General features: G+C 41.6%; 1 protein-coding gene across 1 annotated transcript in view; it reads right to left on the reverse strand.

Annotated features, from left to right (window-relative positions):
* DEF6 (DEF6 guanine nucleotide exchange factor) overlaps positions 1–16,958 on the reverse strand; it is a 396,152-nt gene that overhangs the window by 48,855 nt on the left and 330,339 nt on the right. The window contains exon 9 of the mRNA XM_069633471.1: positions 3,707–3,905. Coding sequence (XP_069489572.1) covers positions 3,707–3,905 — 199 coding nt within the window. The remainder of the gene's footprint in view (positions 1–3,706; positions 3,906–16,958) is intronic.

Here is a 16,958-nt window from a genome sequence, read left to right on the forward strand (position 1 = left end):
AGGTTGCGATGGCCCGGTAAGTCCTCATTTGAGGAACCCAGGCTCGGAATGCAGTAAAGAGGCAACCATGCCACTAAAAGCGGCATGGTTACCTCCAACCTCCTGATGAGGGCCTATGACAAAGATCTCTGAGAAAGGAGAAAGGATATGACTACTCCACGGATAAGACCCTGTCAACCAACAAGGTACATTTTTAAAGTTTGAGTTCAGTTTTAGAAAGTTTATGTCCATCAAGTAATACCGTAAGAGGCATCAAGGTGGTCTTAGCCAGTGGCTGCAAATCTGCATATTTCAAAAATGTTAGGAGACAGATCATTAACAGATTAACAGATGAACAAAATAGTAATAATAGTAAAAGCAAGCTTTTTCAGTCTGCAGTTCCACGATTGTGAATTCCGTTAACACCGTCCTCTGTATTTGTTCTTCAATGTTGGAATTCCAAACATTTTTTTAAAAGCGACTTATTTAGACTGGAGTTTCATGTTTGATTTAATGATGGATTACTATTTCTGTTTTGATTTTCTTTCAGGTGTATCTATTTGTATTTGTGAACACATGGCCTGAACAGGGAATCTCCAAAGAAGATATGGTTTGCTGCATGTGCCGATCTAAACAGGAAATTGCTAGACATTTACTTACGGAATGTCGGGATAATGGCCCCCTGTATATGACAATTTTGGGGAACTTTGTCGGCAGATATGAGGGTATACAGAGTGAAGACTACACTGACAACAAATCTGTCCACATTGCACTATATTATATATAAGGTGCAAATTGAAGTCCAGTTTGTCTTTTCAGACAGAACAAATTGATTGTAGGTAATTACCTAAACTTTTAATGCGATAAATATTGTTCAGTGAATTATGAATCTTATAAAATGGAATAGATTGTTTCTTTTAGGTTGAAAGTTGATTGTAAATGCTCATTATGTTTTATGAATTTAGCCGTTATTAGGTGGCCGATTTTAGAAAAATGCTGAATTGCATTTATGTATGGACTGTATGAAATACACTGATGTGAAAAACTCTTATGGGCTAAACACTTTATAAATACATTGTATTTATATCGTATTTCTATTGTCTTATTGGACATTTTTCAAAAATTGTTGGCTTACCGAAGCCAACAACCTCAAGTGAGGCACAATTCCTTTAGACAAATCCTCAGGATTCAAAGGAACTGTACATACAAAGATGATTATAAAATACAGGACAGTGACTTGACTTCTAGTCTTTCGGACAGGGGCTAGCTACATAAGTTATCAAAAAGATCAGCCAAACAGGCATTTTATTCTGATAGGGAAACCTTACTCTCTCTAAATTTTAAACTAGAAGGAGAACAAAGATCAGTCCGTGTTACGACATTTTCAAGCAAAACCACGCAAGTGAAAAAGCTTATAAAAAATATTGGAACTTGGTCATTAGTATGGGTTGTACTTCCCAATCCCCTTTATTTGCCCTTAAACGGGGAAATAAGTATCATGACCACGTGGTCCACTCAAGATTTACCAATCAGGCTCCATGACCAAAAAACCCTTTGGAATGTACCATATAACCCGGTGGGAGGGCACTTCCCATATGCCACCTGTAGTGCCTGTAAATGTTGTGTTACCAGCACTGAGGTGATTTATAATACACATTGGAAGTTAAAAACGCATACCAATTACAACACGTTGAATGTGGTGTACATGATTCTATGTCCATGTCAAAAAGCATACATAGGTATGACCACTAGGAAGGCTAATATCAGGATTGGTGAGCATAGGTCCAGAATTCACAATGGGATGGTTTCTGCACCCTTGGTACACCATTTTACTGCTTGTAACCACACGGATCGTGTTATTAGGTGGATGATAATTGACTCTAGTAGTACTGTTAATCGACTCCTGAAGTTGGAACAAACAAGGATCTTTTGTTTGAAAACCAATTCGACAGGTTTGAACAATGAGATCCAATGGACTTGGTTGATCTAGCTTAATGCATCTTTTTGGTACACTATATTCTATGTTTAATTGAACTTGAGTGCACAGTCTGGTATTTGAGGATACCCACACTATTTGCGATCTAGGCTATTGTTTCCCTTTCTCGGCATACTAACTTTCTTAATTGCTTGATCTTTAGTACCATGTGTCTTTTCCGTAGTCCAATAGAAACTCAGACCTTCTTTTTACAAGTGCTAAGTTGCACGCCTTGGAATGATCAAAACTTCTAAATATTTCAGGGCTTACAAAATGGTCATTATATTAACTTCAGTAGATTTGTGTATCTTAAACACTTGTCAACAGGCTTTTTCTATGCCAGTCCAATATGGCCACCATATTTACCGACTGGGACAACGCTTGTGCGTTGTAATACCCAGTCATGTCATCACGCTTAGGTTATCAAAATGACAACCGCTGGATCGTTCTGTTAACACGTCTGGTCGTCTGATGTGTGGTCTCGAAATCATCAGTGGCGCTAGGCTGTCCTTCAGGTATGATAGTAATTGCCCATTGAGTGTTCATATTTGCTTTGATATCTATTGAGTGGTTCTGATATGGTAGAACTTTGTTCTTTTTTCCTTCTATTCTTTTTTTAGTTACCTATTTATGGCCTCAGGAAAGGAATTTTGAAGTTGGCCCTCTGTGGATTATACCTTTAGGTCAGTCTATGCAGGGATTGTTTGGTTTGAGAACATTGGTCTAATTAATTTAATACTGGGTTCAGAACCTTTTCTGTCCTTTTGCAGATCCCTCCATATGATATGAGGGGACACCGAATGCAGCATGGACACCTGCGGTTCCAACTCGACCTGGTTTCATTAAAACCTGAGGAAGTTCCATCCATTCTATCTATGACTAGATGATATGTCTTGTTTATGGGTTTTCATTTTTTTAATGTGTTTTATGTTTTTTTATTTTTTTCATGATGTTCATATTCTTTGACAGATTGGCAACAAAAATCGCTCTCTCCAAAGAGAATATTTGTTCTCCTGCCCTTAGGAAGGCTGGCTGCCTTTGTTACAGCCGAAACTCGAGCAGGCATTGTCTTGAACTCCTTCTTTCCCTTTATGGAAGATACATGTGTTTTGTTTCACTGCATTGGAAATAATTAGGCATTGGCTTGCTTACATTCATGGACTTTTTTTTAAAATCAACTTCTTTGCACACATAGAATACTTTGGTGCACAGGCTGATACTCGAGTACAGCCCGAGGGATATATGAGGATTTTTAGATTTTATATGTATTTGTTTTTTCCATATATGTGTAGCTACGCTTGGTCTATAGGGTACTCACTCGTAGTCTTTCGTTTCTTTGGAGAGTGGCACGTTTGGGTGTTATTTAATCTTTTTCATCAGTATTTCTACGATTCTTTTTAAAAAATATATTTTGGTTGAATTCTGGTCATGTGCTTCATTGTATTGTATGTCATTTCTTTTATTGTACTTTTGCAATTAATTAAACAAATTAAACACTTGCTCGAAATGTTTTTCACATGTTCTGGGATAATTTGTTTTTCTGAAATTTGAAGTGATTTTTACTCAAAATAGGTGGATTTAAACCACTCAGAGACTGTTTCACTTATGTTTGTTTTATTTATATACAGCACCCCACTGTCTACAAAAAGGGGAGTGCTTCAAAATAACCGTTAAATCAAATAGTAAAGTTTTTTTCTTCAATTAGGCTCTGTCATCGAAGGCTGCCACTACCCTCCTCACACCCTCACTCACCTCCACCTCCTGGTCAGCTCGGGCTCGGTTCTCCCTCACTCGCTCGAGCCGCTGCTGGGCCTCTGCCAGGGCCCTCGACTTGCTCTCCATCTCCTCGCGGAGCACTTGCTTCTCCCGCTGGGTCCGGGCGATGTATGCTTCCTGGTCCTCTTTCAGCTTCATCAGCTGCTTCATCCTCTCCTCCTCTTCCTCCAGCAACCTGTAGGGGAGGCACAATACATGGTCAGGGGACCTTCAGCGCGGAACCCATCTCTCCAAGAGCGAGCCTCCTAGACTTCTGCGTTCCAAGTTCATCAACTAATCCCTAGGCCATATCTCCTCCCTTGGAACAACCCAACTGTACTGTATATCGGTATGACACCTTACATCAGTGCCCTGAAGTATCGGGTTTACAGTGATAATTTCGACAACAAAAATGTCGAAAGTCAAAATATCGAAAAAAAAATGTCGAAAAAAAAATGTCTACTTTTTTTTTCAATGCATTTTTTTTTTAAATGGGGGGTTCCCCCCCCCCAACCCCCCTTTTTTAATTTTTATTTTAATATTTCCCTTTTTTTAACTCCCGAACCCCTAAAATAAATATATAATTAAAAAAAACGAAAGTCGACATTTTTTTTTTCGACATTTTTTTGTCGACATTTTTGTCTGTCGACATTTTTTTTTCGAAATTATGACCACCCACCAAAGTATCGTTATGTTTGGTACTGTTGAGGGGTGGCACCAATACCGTGTTGACAAAAGAAAGCCAACTCAACCTCTGTCTTTATTGCTCTCACTAATACCAATAAACAAAGTCTTTGTCAGGGTGAAATAGTCTATTAGAGTCTTGTTTTCAGCCTTGTTTGCTTTCTCAGTCTAACTCCAGTACCTCCCAGATTCATTGTTAACAGAGAAAAACAGGGGTTTGCATCTCCTGCGCTTAGCCTACAAATTGGTGTGGTAGAGCTGCCTTATCTGTACCTGAAACTGTCACATCTCTTGTAAAACTATATCTGGAAGTGGGGCAAAAGTGTTTTAGTGGTACTTTACTGACTGCTTAAGACAACTGATGCCGGTGTATCAGAATCTTAAGTTTCTGTGATAACAATTAGTCATTTATTTACCAAAAAGTCATTAAATTGTGTCTGAGGTAGTGTGGATCATGAGCATGTGTTGGTTTAAAACTGCTTGTTACTTTGCAATGTTAGTCCAATTGTTTGTCTTTTCTGGAGCATATTATGCACATTTTAAAAAATAAATAATTTTATTGGTTTAAATATAAACCTTTAAAATAAAACATCTCACCATTTAATTTCATCACTTGACAATCCGTCCCCTTACAAACTTCAACTCTCGCAATTACTATGTATGTTTCTGCTCTACTTTCTCATAATCTCATTCTTCAGAGAATTATAATACCGCTTCACATCAGTCCAGATACACTTGGAACCAGCAGCCGCTTTTCAATTGTCGCCAAAAAGTGTGTTAAAGGCAGTACTAGTTTCATGTCTCTTCCGAAGAACATTTGTTGCCACCACTCATCTGCACAAAGGGACAGATGTGTCTCGCTCCAGGGGCCCAGATGTCTTGTTCTTTCTGTTCGTAAGTCCCTACAGAACAGCACCAAGTGCTTTAGAGTTTCGATTTCTTTTGTACAGCAGCGACACCTGTGGTCCAAGTTAGCATTGGTCGACCATGCTCACAGACGTTCTTTCGTTTTAAACACGTTTAGCCGTAGTCCCATGAACAACCTTCTTGCATTAGGGTCGGGGAATAACTTGATATATTTTTGTATGGTATTGAAAGCCCGGGCCTCCAGTGGGACCTCGCTCATCATTTTAGAAGCAGCTCTTTCGGAACATGTTTGTTCCCAATCCGCACGCCAAATTTGAATCTTTGTTGCATTCGGATTACCGTGGAGCAGGTCAGACTTGGTGTCGAACTCCGCCATCATGGATTGACATTGTTTCAGCCACATTGACATGATACCTGATTCAGCCCAGGTGGCATTATGAAACATTTCAAATTGCGGTATTCGTTCGGATGCTTTTGTTTTACGATACAGTGCTAACAGGCTCCAACAAACTTGCGCATGAATTGATATTAGTGATAGTTTATATCGTATGGAAGACGTTGCAATTCCTTTTGGTAGGCCCAGTACTTTGGTCCAGAAGATATTCTCAAGCAATGGCCATACTTCCCATAAGCAGCCCAATGCATTTTCAGCCCCGTATGTTAGTACTGGTATTACCTTTTGTTGATAGAATTGCAAGACCGGTTTGAGAGAAAATTTCCCAAATCTATTTTTTATCGCCATCGCCTGACTTGCCAATTGTTTGCATTTACGTTTAGTCGCCGTTATCCACGGACCATCATTAATGCAGGAACTTACTGTCATTCCAATATATTTTACGCAGGATGAAATCTGCAGCTTTTCTTGTCCCATAGACCATGATGTTCTTTTAACCAGTCTGGCCCTACCACCTTTAAGGTTTTTAAGGACAAGGATTTTGCATTTCTTGATTGCGTTGAGTTTCCTTTGGAGGCCAATTGGTGTTAAGTCCAACAAAATGAGGTTGTCTGCGTATAGGAGCCAACTTAAGTTCGATTTATGCATCTTTGGCGGGAAGGAATTTACTGCCTCTATGGTACTACCAATGTCCGATATAAACAAACTGCATATCGCTGTGGCCAAGGGACAACCCTGTTTAACTCCCTTGAATGTTTTAATTGGTGACGACAGAACGCCCGTTTGATCCAGGCGTACTCTAATCGATGTTCCAGTATGCAGTTCTTTTATGGCAGCCAATAGGTCTTTCGAGCAACCCCATGCTTGCATCTTTTTCCATAGAAGTGCCTGATTGATCGTATCAAAGGCATAGGAGAAATCAATGAAGGCAAGATGTACCGTTGTTTTTGATTTTATTGCTTCGATCTTAAATAAGTTCAACAGCAACAGGTTTAGTGAACAACCAACCTGCTCGACGAAACCTGTCTGTCGGACATCTACATGCTTCGAAATCGTTGCCCATTCTACAAATTTGTGCTGTAGCATGGTTGCATATATTTTACCTAAGACATCGAGTAAAGCCACTGGACTATAATTTTTTGGGCATGTTCGGTCCCCCTTTTTGAACACAGGTACAATCACGGCAGATTTCCAAGATTGTGGCGTCTGACACTGGGTGTTTACCCTTTCAAAGAGAGTCACACAAACATCAGCTCATAGCTCCGGATGTTGCTTAATCGTAAAGTTTGACAAGCCATCCGGGCCAGGAGCTCTGGAGTTTTTTGCTTTGGTGATTATTCTCACAATGTCATTTTTGGGAAATGTTAGTGCCCATTTTGACATTATTGGCTTGTTTGTGTTAAGTGGTGTTGGGCTTTCTTTGTATAACTCTTTGAAGTGGGCTGTCCAGGCAGCTTCTGATACCATTGAGGCTTGTAAATATTCCTGAGAAGCTTGTGTGTTGTTGATAATTTTCCAAAATTCTCCGGTGTTCTTATTTTGGAGGCTTTCCATCATTCGTTCAGAATCCCTTTGTATCATTAATTCTTTGTTGGCCATAAGCCAGTTTTATATCTTTGTCTGGCTAACCTTGTTGTTGCCACACATGTCGCTTTATCAGCCGCCCGGGCTTGATGAATGGCACATCTCATTAGTCGTTTCTGTTTTAATATGTCTTGGTCGAAGCAATGTGTGCTTTTCAGTTTCTTGCGTTTTGCACCTTCGTTGATTATTTTGAAGTTGACTAGTAGATGTGCATATTCTAACATGGAACCTGTATCATAATATTGGTTTGACAACTGCGCTACTTCTTCTTCAGCAAGTCTCAGCCTCACCCAGCTTGCTTCTACAGCAATCTTATGTGTCCATTTCGTTTTAGAATTTATTGAAGTGTTCACTAGTTCCATGGTCAACATATCGTGATCGCTATTCCCCTTTTGGACCACTTTTAACAACGTCACTCGTTGATGAAGCGCTGCCGATACAAAAAAGTCAATTGTTGAACCCTGGTTCACCCAGTTCCACATGGGGGCCGGCGGTATGTCACCTAATGTACATCCGTTCAACATCTGTAAGTTTCTTACATTCATCTCCTCCATCCAATGTATGGCTAAGGCTTTTTTCTGGAGCGTCTTTGGGCTGAAGTGGTCTATATTAAAATCACCACTAATTATTATATTCGACCCCTTTCGGTCTTCGAGTAAACAATCTATGATACCAGAAACTTCATTGATGAACTCGTGTTTGCCGGATCTGCCATGGTTCCAATACAAGTTTATTATTGTTATTTGGTCCATGATTTGAGTCTTCGTATCCAGTGTAGCGATTGTTGTTTCTTGAATAAATGGCGAATGGTTTACTGAGTTAATAATGCCAAAACCTGAGGAGTGTCTTACTAAGGTTATAAGACCTCCCATTGGTCGCCCCTTAACCGGTTTTATAGCAGGATTTAGCGCTATATCAAACCCTGGTACTGTAGCGATTGCAGTTAACCAGGTCTCTTGCAGGCATACAACTGCCAGCCCACACAGTCACTCTGTATTAAAAAGGTGACTGAAGCCTTGCGTGTTCCAAGAGCCTAATATACATGGCTGCGAGGCAGACTCCTTCTGGCATTATTGATGTGGATTGCTGTTTAACGTTTCGGCCAACCATTGCCAATCTTGTGTTGTCAAAACCCAATGAAAACAGGGACACATTTGCGTCAAGGATAGACGTTGCTATTAGGGCGGAGGTTACATGAAGCACAATTTTGTCATTACAGCGTTTGTCTGGAAATTCAACGATCTTTAGATCATCAGAGCTGTTTGCACGTAATCCCGGCACATGATGTAATAATTTAATAATGTTGTTACGATTTAAGATCAGGTTATCAGACGTCTTTAACCTCTCAACCAATAGTTTAACTAAGGTTCCGCGCACTGGTCCCTTAATTTTATTATTAGTTGTGCTTAAGGGGGCACGTTTGTAATTTCCTTTTAGTCGATCATTATATTGTTTGTCATGTTGCTTCGAACAATGTGGTATGTCGTTTTCCTTCCGTACCAGATCTCGTTTCTCGCACAGATCCATTCCGTTCTGATCGTCAGTAGCAATCCTTGTGGGTTGTTCGTAACAACTTCTGTTTATCCTGTCTCGTTTTTCGTGCATTGTCATGAAGGCGGGACCCCTCGGTTGTACTGCCACAGACGATGTTTCAACTGCCTTGTCGCTAATGCTGCGCAATCTTTGAAGTGGAAGCTCTAGAGCTGCCGGACATGAGACTGTTTCAACTGCCTTTTCACTGATGGTAATCGATCTTTGACGTGGAAGCTCTAGAGGTGCCATACCTAAGACAGTTGGATTTTGATGTTGCGCTTCCTTCCCAATGACAACAATCCTATCCACCGCCTGATCTCTTGCTGCTTTGGAGCCCAGGAGTGCAACAGCCCCAGTATCTTGTAGGTCTGCAATTGAAGTAGTGGGCTCAGCGACATCCTCGTATTCAGGGTCGTCGTAAATTGACATATTTAACAATTCAATTGGAATTGCATACTCATTACACCCTTTATCGGTTGGTTCACTTTCTGTTGCTGTAACAGACACGATTACAGGCGATGGGGTTTTCGATGTACTAGGGATTTGTTTGTTACTTTCTTTGACGCTCCATTCAATTTATTTCCTTTCTTAAGTGATACATTTTTTGTTTTTTACTTTGTTGGATTTTATGATGTTTTGAGGGAACTATGCTTCTGGCTGTGTCTGCCTTTTTATTGAAGATCGGGAACGTTGGTGCTGGGATTACGACGGTTGGTCCGGCTCGATGTCCAACTCCCTCAGCTTGTAGGTTCGTATTTGATGTTGATTGTGATTGTATGTCACCATGAGCCAAGTTTGCCGCACTTCGCGCTTGCTCGAAGGCAGTGTGAAAAGACACATCTGCAATTTCAACGACTGGTACCGACACTTGGTGTAGGTCATCAGAACTCTGCGTCCTACCAGCATCATTGAGTTTGCTGCTCAAAGGCTCGTTGTTATTAGAGATCAGAGCCGAAGATACAATGGTTGGCATCTGTAAGTGTGTGTTCTCAGCAGCAGTGGCTTTTAGAGAAACCTGCGATTTATTGTTCACCGTTTTTGTGTGAAGGCCAGCTGACTTTGAATTTGCGTCTGTGTTATCAATGCAGTTTACATACGCCTGTGTGGACGACCGTAAACAGTCGTCAGGTTTACCGCTGTGATCTACAGTTTGTGATCTTGTGCCTTCCTGTTTAAATAATGCAAGGGCTTCCTTAGCAACTTCAGCAAAGAGTTTTTTATCCATTGTGTCATTTTTTCTTTGCTCATCCAGCAATTTATATGAGACATCCAGCCTTTTGAAGCCCTCATGTTGTTTGGTATTTGTTTGTTCACATATTTGTTCCAAATTAACAACTTTGGAATTTAACAAGGCCACGAGAGTTGACATGTCTTTTGTCGCCTCGTTTATGTTTTCGTATAGCTTCATAAACGGTGCTAGTGAGATGGTTAGGGATGACAATAGCATTGCTTGTAGTTCTATTGTTGGAGCCGCCCTGCTTATTTCCGGACCATGTGATGGTTCCTTATCGCAATGAGACACCCTGGCAGCACTGACTCTGTTTCTCCTAACTTTAGGAAAAGGGCGCTCTATAAAAGAGGAGTCAGCAGTCTCATCTGAATCAGAATCGTCAGTGCTAGATAATTGTAGTCTTTGTGTTTTTGAAGAGCTGCATGTTGTCTCACATTTCTTACTCATACACAACCTTTTCTGAGACGGAATCGGTAAGCAGGATAAATCGAGGGAATGGTCCTTAAGCTCGCCTTTTCCAAGGATCTTTGCACGTTTGTAGGACACACTGGGCGTTATCTCCTCACATGGTTCAGTTATTTCAGTGTTATTGTGCTTCAGCGACACTTTTGCTCCACCATTGGCATTTGCCTGCACTGCGTCATGTAATTTGCTCTTACAAGCTTTATTCATGGAGAGTGAGTTCTGAAGTACATTATTTACGACCTCTAGCGAGTCGCGTCGAGCCTTGTGCTTTGTTGTTAATGTTAATAAAGAAGGGTCAACTAAGTTGCCTGTGTCATTCAGCATTGCAGGTTGCCAAGCCGGAATTTTGTCAATTAAAGCAGGGTCTTGATCTTCAGACCAGCCACAGAGTATTGCATCGTTCGGTCCAGACACATTTAATCTCTCAGTGTCACCCACAAACAATATGGCAGCAGCAGACTGCAAGGCGGACGCGCAAGACTGAGCGCCAGGCGAACTGGATCCAATCGGGTGCAGAGTAATCGAGCCACCATCGATCACACCGCACTCGACTCCACTGGTCCTGCACGGCAGCCCTCCGTGTCCAGCGGAGTCATCCAGCCGCTGACTCGCCCGCCAAGCCCATACTCGGAGCGAAGCAGGCTGCTCCGCCTCTTCAGCAACCACAAGATCCCCATCAGCGTCAGCCACCAAAGGTACTGTGGCATACGTTGGGGATAGTAAGTTTGCTGACGCTGTATTTTGTATGTTATGAAAATCGGTTGCCAACTTTCTTTGATCTAATTTGTTATTTAAAGACAGCGAGTGCAAGGGTGATTTGTACGCCGAGTGTGCCTTGAGCGGCAGGGCTTCACTAGGTGTGTTACGCAAAAGCATATTGAACGTGGATCCTTGTTGGTCCACAGGAGTCGCACTATCACCAGAAAATACATCATCATTAGCATTCGCAAGTGGCGCCAGTGAGGTAACAATGTCTTGCAGTTGGGATTGGGATTGTAAAGCTGGGGGCTCAAGGTTGACTTTGCTAGTAGAAGTGCAGGAATAATATTGACGTACTTTATGTACCGCACACGTTGGGACACAGGACTTCCATTGCAGTCACCAATATATTCGCGTTTCTTCTGTGCACGCGTTTTCACTGCCTTGTGTTTTGGTTGTGGATCTATTTGATCGATAGCCATTTTTGTTAATAGTCTGTCCCCCAACAGCCCAACAGCAGGAGTAGACATCCCTTGTCTCCTCAGGGCTTAACGCTGCAAGGGCAGTGGAGGCGGCCTTATGAACCAGCAGACCAGCAAGACCGGCAGCTGCAGAAAATTAAAGGCACACGCACCTACAACTTGATGTTGCAAAGTACAATGTGAAAATAAAGTGAGTCTGTTCGAATGGAGCACTCGCCACAGCCCAATAGCAGGAGTCCACAGCCCTTCTCTCCTCGGGGCTTAACGCTGCAAGGGCGGTGGAGGCGGCCTTATGCACCAGCTGACCAGCAAGACCGGCAGCTGCAGAAAATTAAAGGCACACGCACCTCCAACTTGATGTTGCAAAGTCCAATGTGAAAATAAAGCGAGTCTGTTTGAATGGAGCACTCGCCACAACCCAACAGCAGGAGTCCATAGCCCTTCTCTCCTCAGGGCTTCACACATTTTGGTATTGTAAACAAAAATAAAACGATTCCAACCCAATCGGGTTGTGTAACTGCAATTGCAAATAAAACTTTGTGCACCATATAATGATATTATGGAAAATAAACAACTTATCATTCTTAACACTATAACATATGATAAAACAGTCAGTGAAAAATCACTAAGAAATGTCTACATCTCAATCCTTTATCTTATCAGTTGCTGTTAATCTTATGCAGTCCCACTACTTCATTTTACAGAGTGCTTATTTAACACCAACTACATTGGCAAACATGTCTGGTGTCTCTAGTCCATGCTGGTCCTGTTAATCCCCACTGGCTGATTTTACCCATTCAATGCTCAAGTGTAAATATGTCTATTCTTTTTGGGGAAAAATGTGGGATTGCATGCAACATATTTGTTCGTAGTATGAACCTCTCACACTGGGTAATTTGATGGTAGCTGTCCTAGTGAACCCATATATGACCACCTTCCAATCCCCTGATGTATTCTGTTTTTTAATCTTTGTTGCTTTTCACCTTATTGCATCCAACTGGAAAACATCTCAGAAGCTTTACTACAATCTCTGGTGGAACTCGATTTGTTCTTTTCATAGACCAGAGAATGCATGCCTTTTCTCTGGTGGAACTCGATTTGTTCTTTTCATAGATGAGAGAATGCATGCTTTTTCTTGCAAGAATGTGCCTAAATTCAAAAGTAAATGGAGTGTTTTTACAGCATATTTGTCGTAACCTTTCACATTTCGTTTTATTTCAGCTAATAACCCCCTTTGTTCTCTCCTATTTTTTCACTTGTATGTCTAGTCTGTCCCCCCTGTGAGTCCTGATTTGTATAGTTTATAGTTATTAGTATATATTTTGCAAAATATCTTATTTAAATTTGTATTACTTTTACATGTATTACTTAATATGTATTGTATTTAATGATTCTCACATGTTACAAATTATTGATCAACAATTTGTATATTTATCAATTTGTTGTTATCTTCTCCTAATAATTAAAAAAAAATAATTTCTATTATTGCAAATTCAGGATTTGTTTACAGTGAGTTCATGTAGGAAATTGAAAAACATCAGAAGTATTTTTGCGCCGAAGTCACCTGATAACACGGTGCCCAATCAGATACTGCTATAGTGGTGGTGAAATACCAATTAAAGCAGCTTTTTAGGATGATGGCTACATTGCCTTATCCCAGGATGCCTCAAGGATGCCTCAAGGATCAATTACAAACATTATTCAAGTGAATATTGTACTAGGAAAGAGGAGACATTTGGGCAGACATTTGGCAATAATTAACATCTTATCGTCATCATAACACTTTATTCGGTTATGAAGCCATAAAAGTGCAAATAAACAAAGAGAATCGCAATCGCAGATAAAACATATTTAAATCACAAAATACCATTACAATCAATCAAATATCTCAGACATAATACAAGTTACATGAAAAATGCGATAGGATATGGGACATAAAACAGGTCATTGCAGAGAGAAGAGAGAACTCTCGCAGCTTCCTCCAAATAGAGCGTGGGGCATGAGACAGGCTGTTGTGGCGTGAACTCTCAGAGCTTCATCCATATTGGCCATTCCTAAACAAATTCATGATTGATCACATGCTCTTGCATCTCAACAGCCAAGCTCTGTGTATATAACGCGCTGTATCAAAAACTATATACAGGTCGGTACATGCTCGTAGATATTTGATAGCCAGTTCTATATGGCGGATCGCTATGTCCCTCAAGATCTGCTTTAAGTACATTCGTCGCTAGTTTCATTGTTCTCGGACAGATCAACAGAAAATGGCTAATTGTTTCATTGGTGGCCCTACATAGTGGGCATTCGCTCGTGTTAGCCGGACGCCAGCTTTTGATATAAGAGGCGATGGGTAAGCTACCCAATCTAAACCTTATATATAGAGATCTGTCGAAAGCAGGAGTGACAATGTCCAGGTATTCCTTAAAACCAGGGTAGCTGCAAGCCTGCAGATATTCTGGGCCCAATTTCAATTTGACAGCCTCTACTACCAAGGCCTTGCTACTCCTTCATTTTAGGTTGGCTTTCATAACTGTTACCCGGGCTGTTACAGGTACCAAAGGGATCTCCCATAACCCTAATATGTCCAGTAGAGATGACAATGCAGCCCTAATGGGCCATATCTGGGCCTGGGCCGGCATTATGTCGAGTTCGAGATAAACCAAAGCTGTGGGCGCGCTGAGGGGCAACATCAGTAGTTTGTTTAGATACTTCTGCTCGTTAGTTTGAATCCTTGAAATGTCCCCATTTGCCCACATTCGGGACCATATAGGGCTGCCAGAAGGGCCTGTTTCCGAAAGAGATCAAGTGCGGAGGAGATAGCTCCAACACCATGTTTTACATGAAAGGAGAAAATGGCTCCTCCCACTTTCTCCAGGGTAATAGAGGCCTTTAGAATTTGGGATGACCACCCACAGGTATCCAGAAATCTAAGATCCAAGTAGTCGTAGTGATTCACTTGTTGCAGTGTCTCCCCACTAGATTCCATTCTCAGGCGTTTACCTTTGTAGTGGGGAGGTTTCAACACCCTGACCTTTGATTTTTCCACATTTAGTGAAAGGCCCAGTTCATCACAATTATTCAGGAAAAAAGAGAGGGATTTCTTAAAATCTTAGGGGGTGGTAGAAATAAGAACTGCGTCATCCGCATCTAACAACGCCGGGTAGTTCTTAAGGGCCACTCTGGAGCAATCCTGCCATTCATTAATCAACCTGTTGATTATTTCCTGAAAATATATGTTGAACAGGAGTGGGGCCAAAGCACACCCTTGTCTGACCCCCTCACCACATTGAATGAGCGGGACAGATTGCCTCCCAATCCATATCTAACCCTTGCATTATTACAAGAGTGCAACAGATTCTGAAGGGCTTTACGGTCCATTAGTATTTGCCATAGTGTTTCCCTACAAACGGAGTCAAAAGCCGTTCTAAGATCTAGAAAGGCCACATATAAATTTATTTTTCTCGTGATTGTGTATTTCTGGATCAAAAGTGAGAACATAAAGGATTGGTCAATAGTGCCCCGGATTGCCCTGAATCCACGCTGGATGACGTGGATGACTCATTCTATGTCAGCCCATTCTTGTAGGAGCTTCAGTATTACCTTACCAAACACTTTCCCTATACTATCAAGAAGGGAAATTGGGCGATAGTTTGCAGGTTGAACTTTTCGACCCTTCGCTTGGGAAGATCACAGCCTGTTGCCATGAGGGTGGGATAACACTGCTGGACTGGACTGCATTAAACACCTTGGAGAGGACCAACGCCCATATAGCGGTTTCTTCTTTTAACAAGTCTATGGGCATAAGGTCGGGACCAGCAGACTTTCCGGACTTAAATTAATTTACTGCCACGGCCACCTCCTCAATGGATACCATCATAGGACCCCCTACACTCACTGGGACAACAGAGTACAATATATTCCTCTGAGCCAGGTCTGTATTACAAAGACTTGAAAAGTGTGACCACCAATCTCCCTCGCTTATGCAGCTATGCGTTGCTCGGTCTCCCTTCGAGACTCTATTGGCATTTAAGAGGGCTGACCATTTCTCTATGGAAAACCTTTTTCTTTTCAAACGAAGCATATTCTTATATTTCACTCAGAGTGCTCGCATTTTTGTCTTATGAAACCCCCTTTCTCTTTTGGTACAATCTATAATTTTACCTTTTGCAATGTGACAATCCATGTCGTACCAGCCCTGTCTCGTTATAGCTAATCTTTTCACCATCTTCGCGGGAACAGAGATAAGAGGTTTAAGATTAGCGGTTAGTAACTTATATTCACTAAGAATTGATTTTGCATCTATTGGTTCAAGCCAGATTGTTTGGAAGTTTCTAAGGATCGATTTGTATATAGAGGGCTGTGGATCATGACTTATTAATTTGGACCACTTCTCTGTACTCCTGGCATTACCGCTCATTTCCATTAGGTGTGAATTAACTGGATGTATACAACCAGACTGGTTGATAGTATTCCCTAAGAGATTTACAGAAAGGGGGAAGTCGTCACTTTCACCCCTGTCCCCCACCTCAAAATCGACCACTTTTTTCCAATCAGGCCCTCAATCAAGAATATAATTGATTTGGGAACGCCCCTTGTCCCCCTCAAAGGTCATGTTTGCCTGTTAATCCCCTACGAATTTGCCATTGCAGGCTCTCAGATTTAAATTTGAGATTATGCATGCTGATTCCAGTGCCTGGTGGTGTTGTCTCCTCGGGTGACTAGCCATCAAGGCCGGGACATCCCATGCCTGATCCTGATCATCCCATAGCTCTGATAGTTCTTTGAGGGGCTCAATCTGTAGGTTTAGGACCCCAGCTGCAAGCGTATAGCAAATGGAGGCTGCTGAGCAGGTGAGGGGGGTGGGGGAGTGGGGAGGTGTTGTCATATGTTCTTCCAAAGCCTTCATTGTGGATGTGCCATGGGAGACAGCGGGTCTGTTGTAGATAGTGTATAATCAGAGTTCTTCTTTAACCCCAAACTTAATTGATAAGGCTTGGAGATTCTGGGACGGCAAGTGGAGCAGTTCAATCCTCCAGTCCACTGATGTATCAAACCAGGCCATTAGGCCCCTGCTGGGGCGCCGCTTGGGACCCTTAACTGCAGAAATGGCAACAGATTGATAACCCTGAAAGAACGGGATGTCGACCGGCCAGGTCTCCTGCAACATAATAATTTGGAATTTGCGGATATAAGCACACCAATCAGAGGGGTCCAGTAACCTATTGACACCCACAATATTCCACGACAGGAGCATAATAGAACCTTTTTAGCTCGCAATGTCAGTCAACATCTTCTAGGTCTATTTGATTT

The sequence above is a fragment of the Ambystoma mexicanum genome, chromosome 13 (genome assembly GCF_040938575.1).
Source record: "Ambystoma mexicanum isolate Mex_15411 chromosome 13, UKY_AmexF1_1, whole genome shotgun sequence".
Lineage (NCBI taxonomy): Eukaryota > Metazoa > Chordata > Amphibia > Caudata > Ambystomatidae > Ambystoma > Ambystoma mexicanum.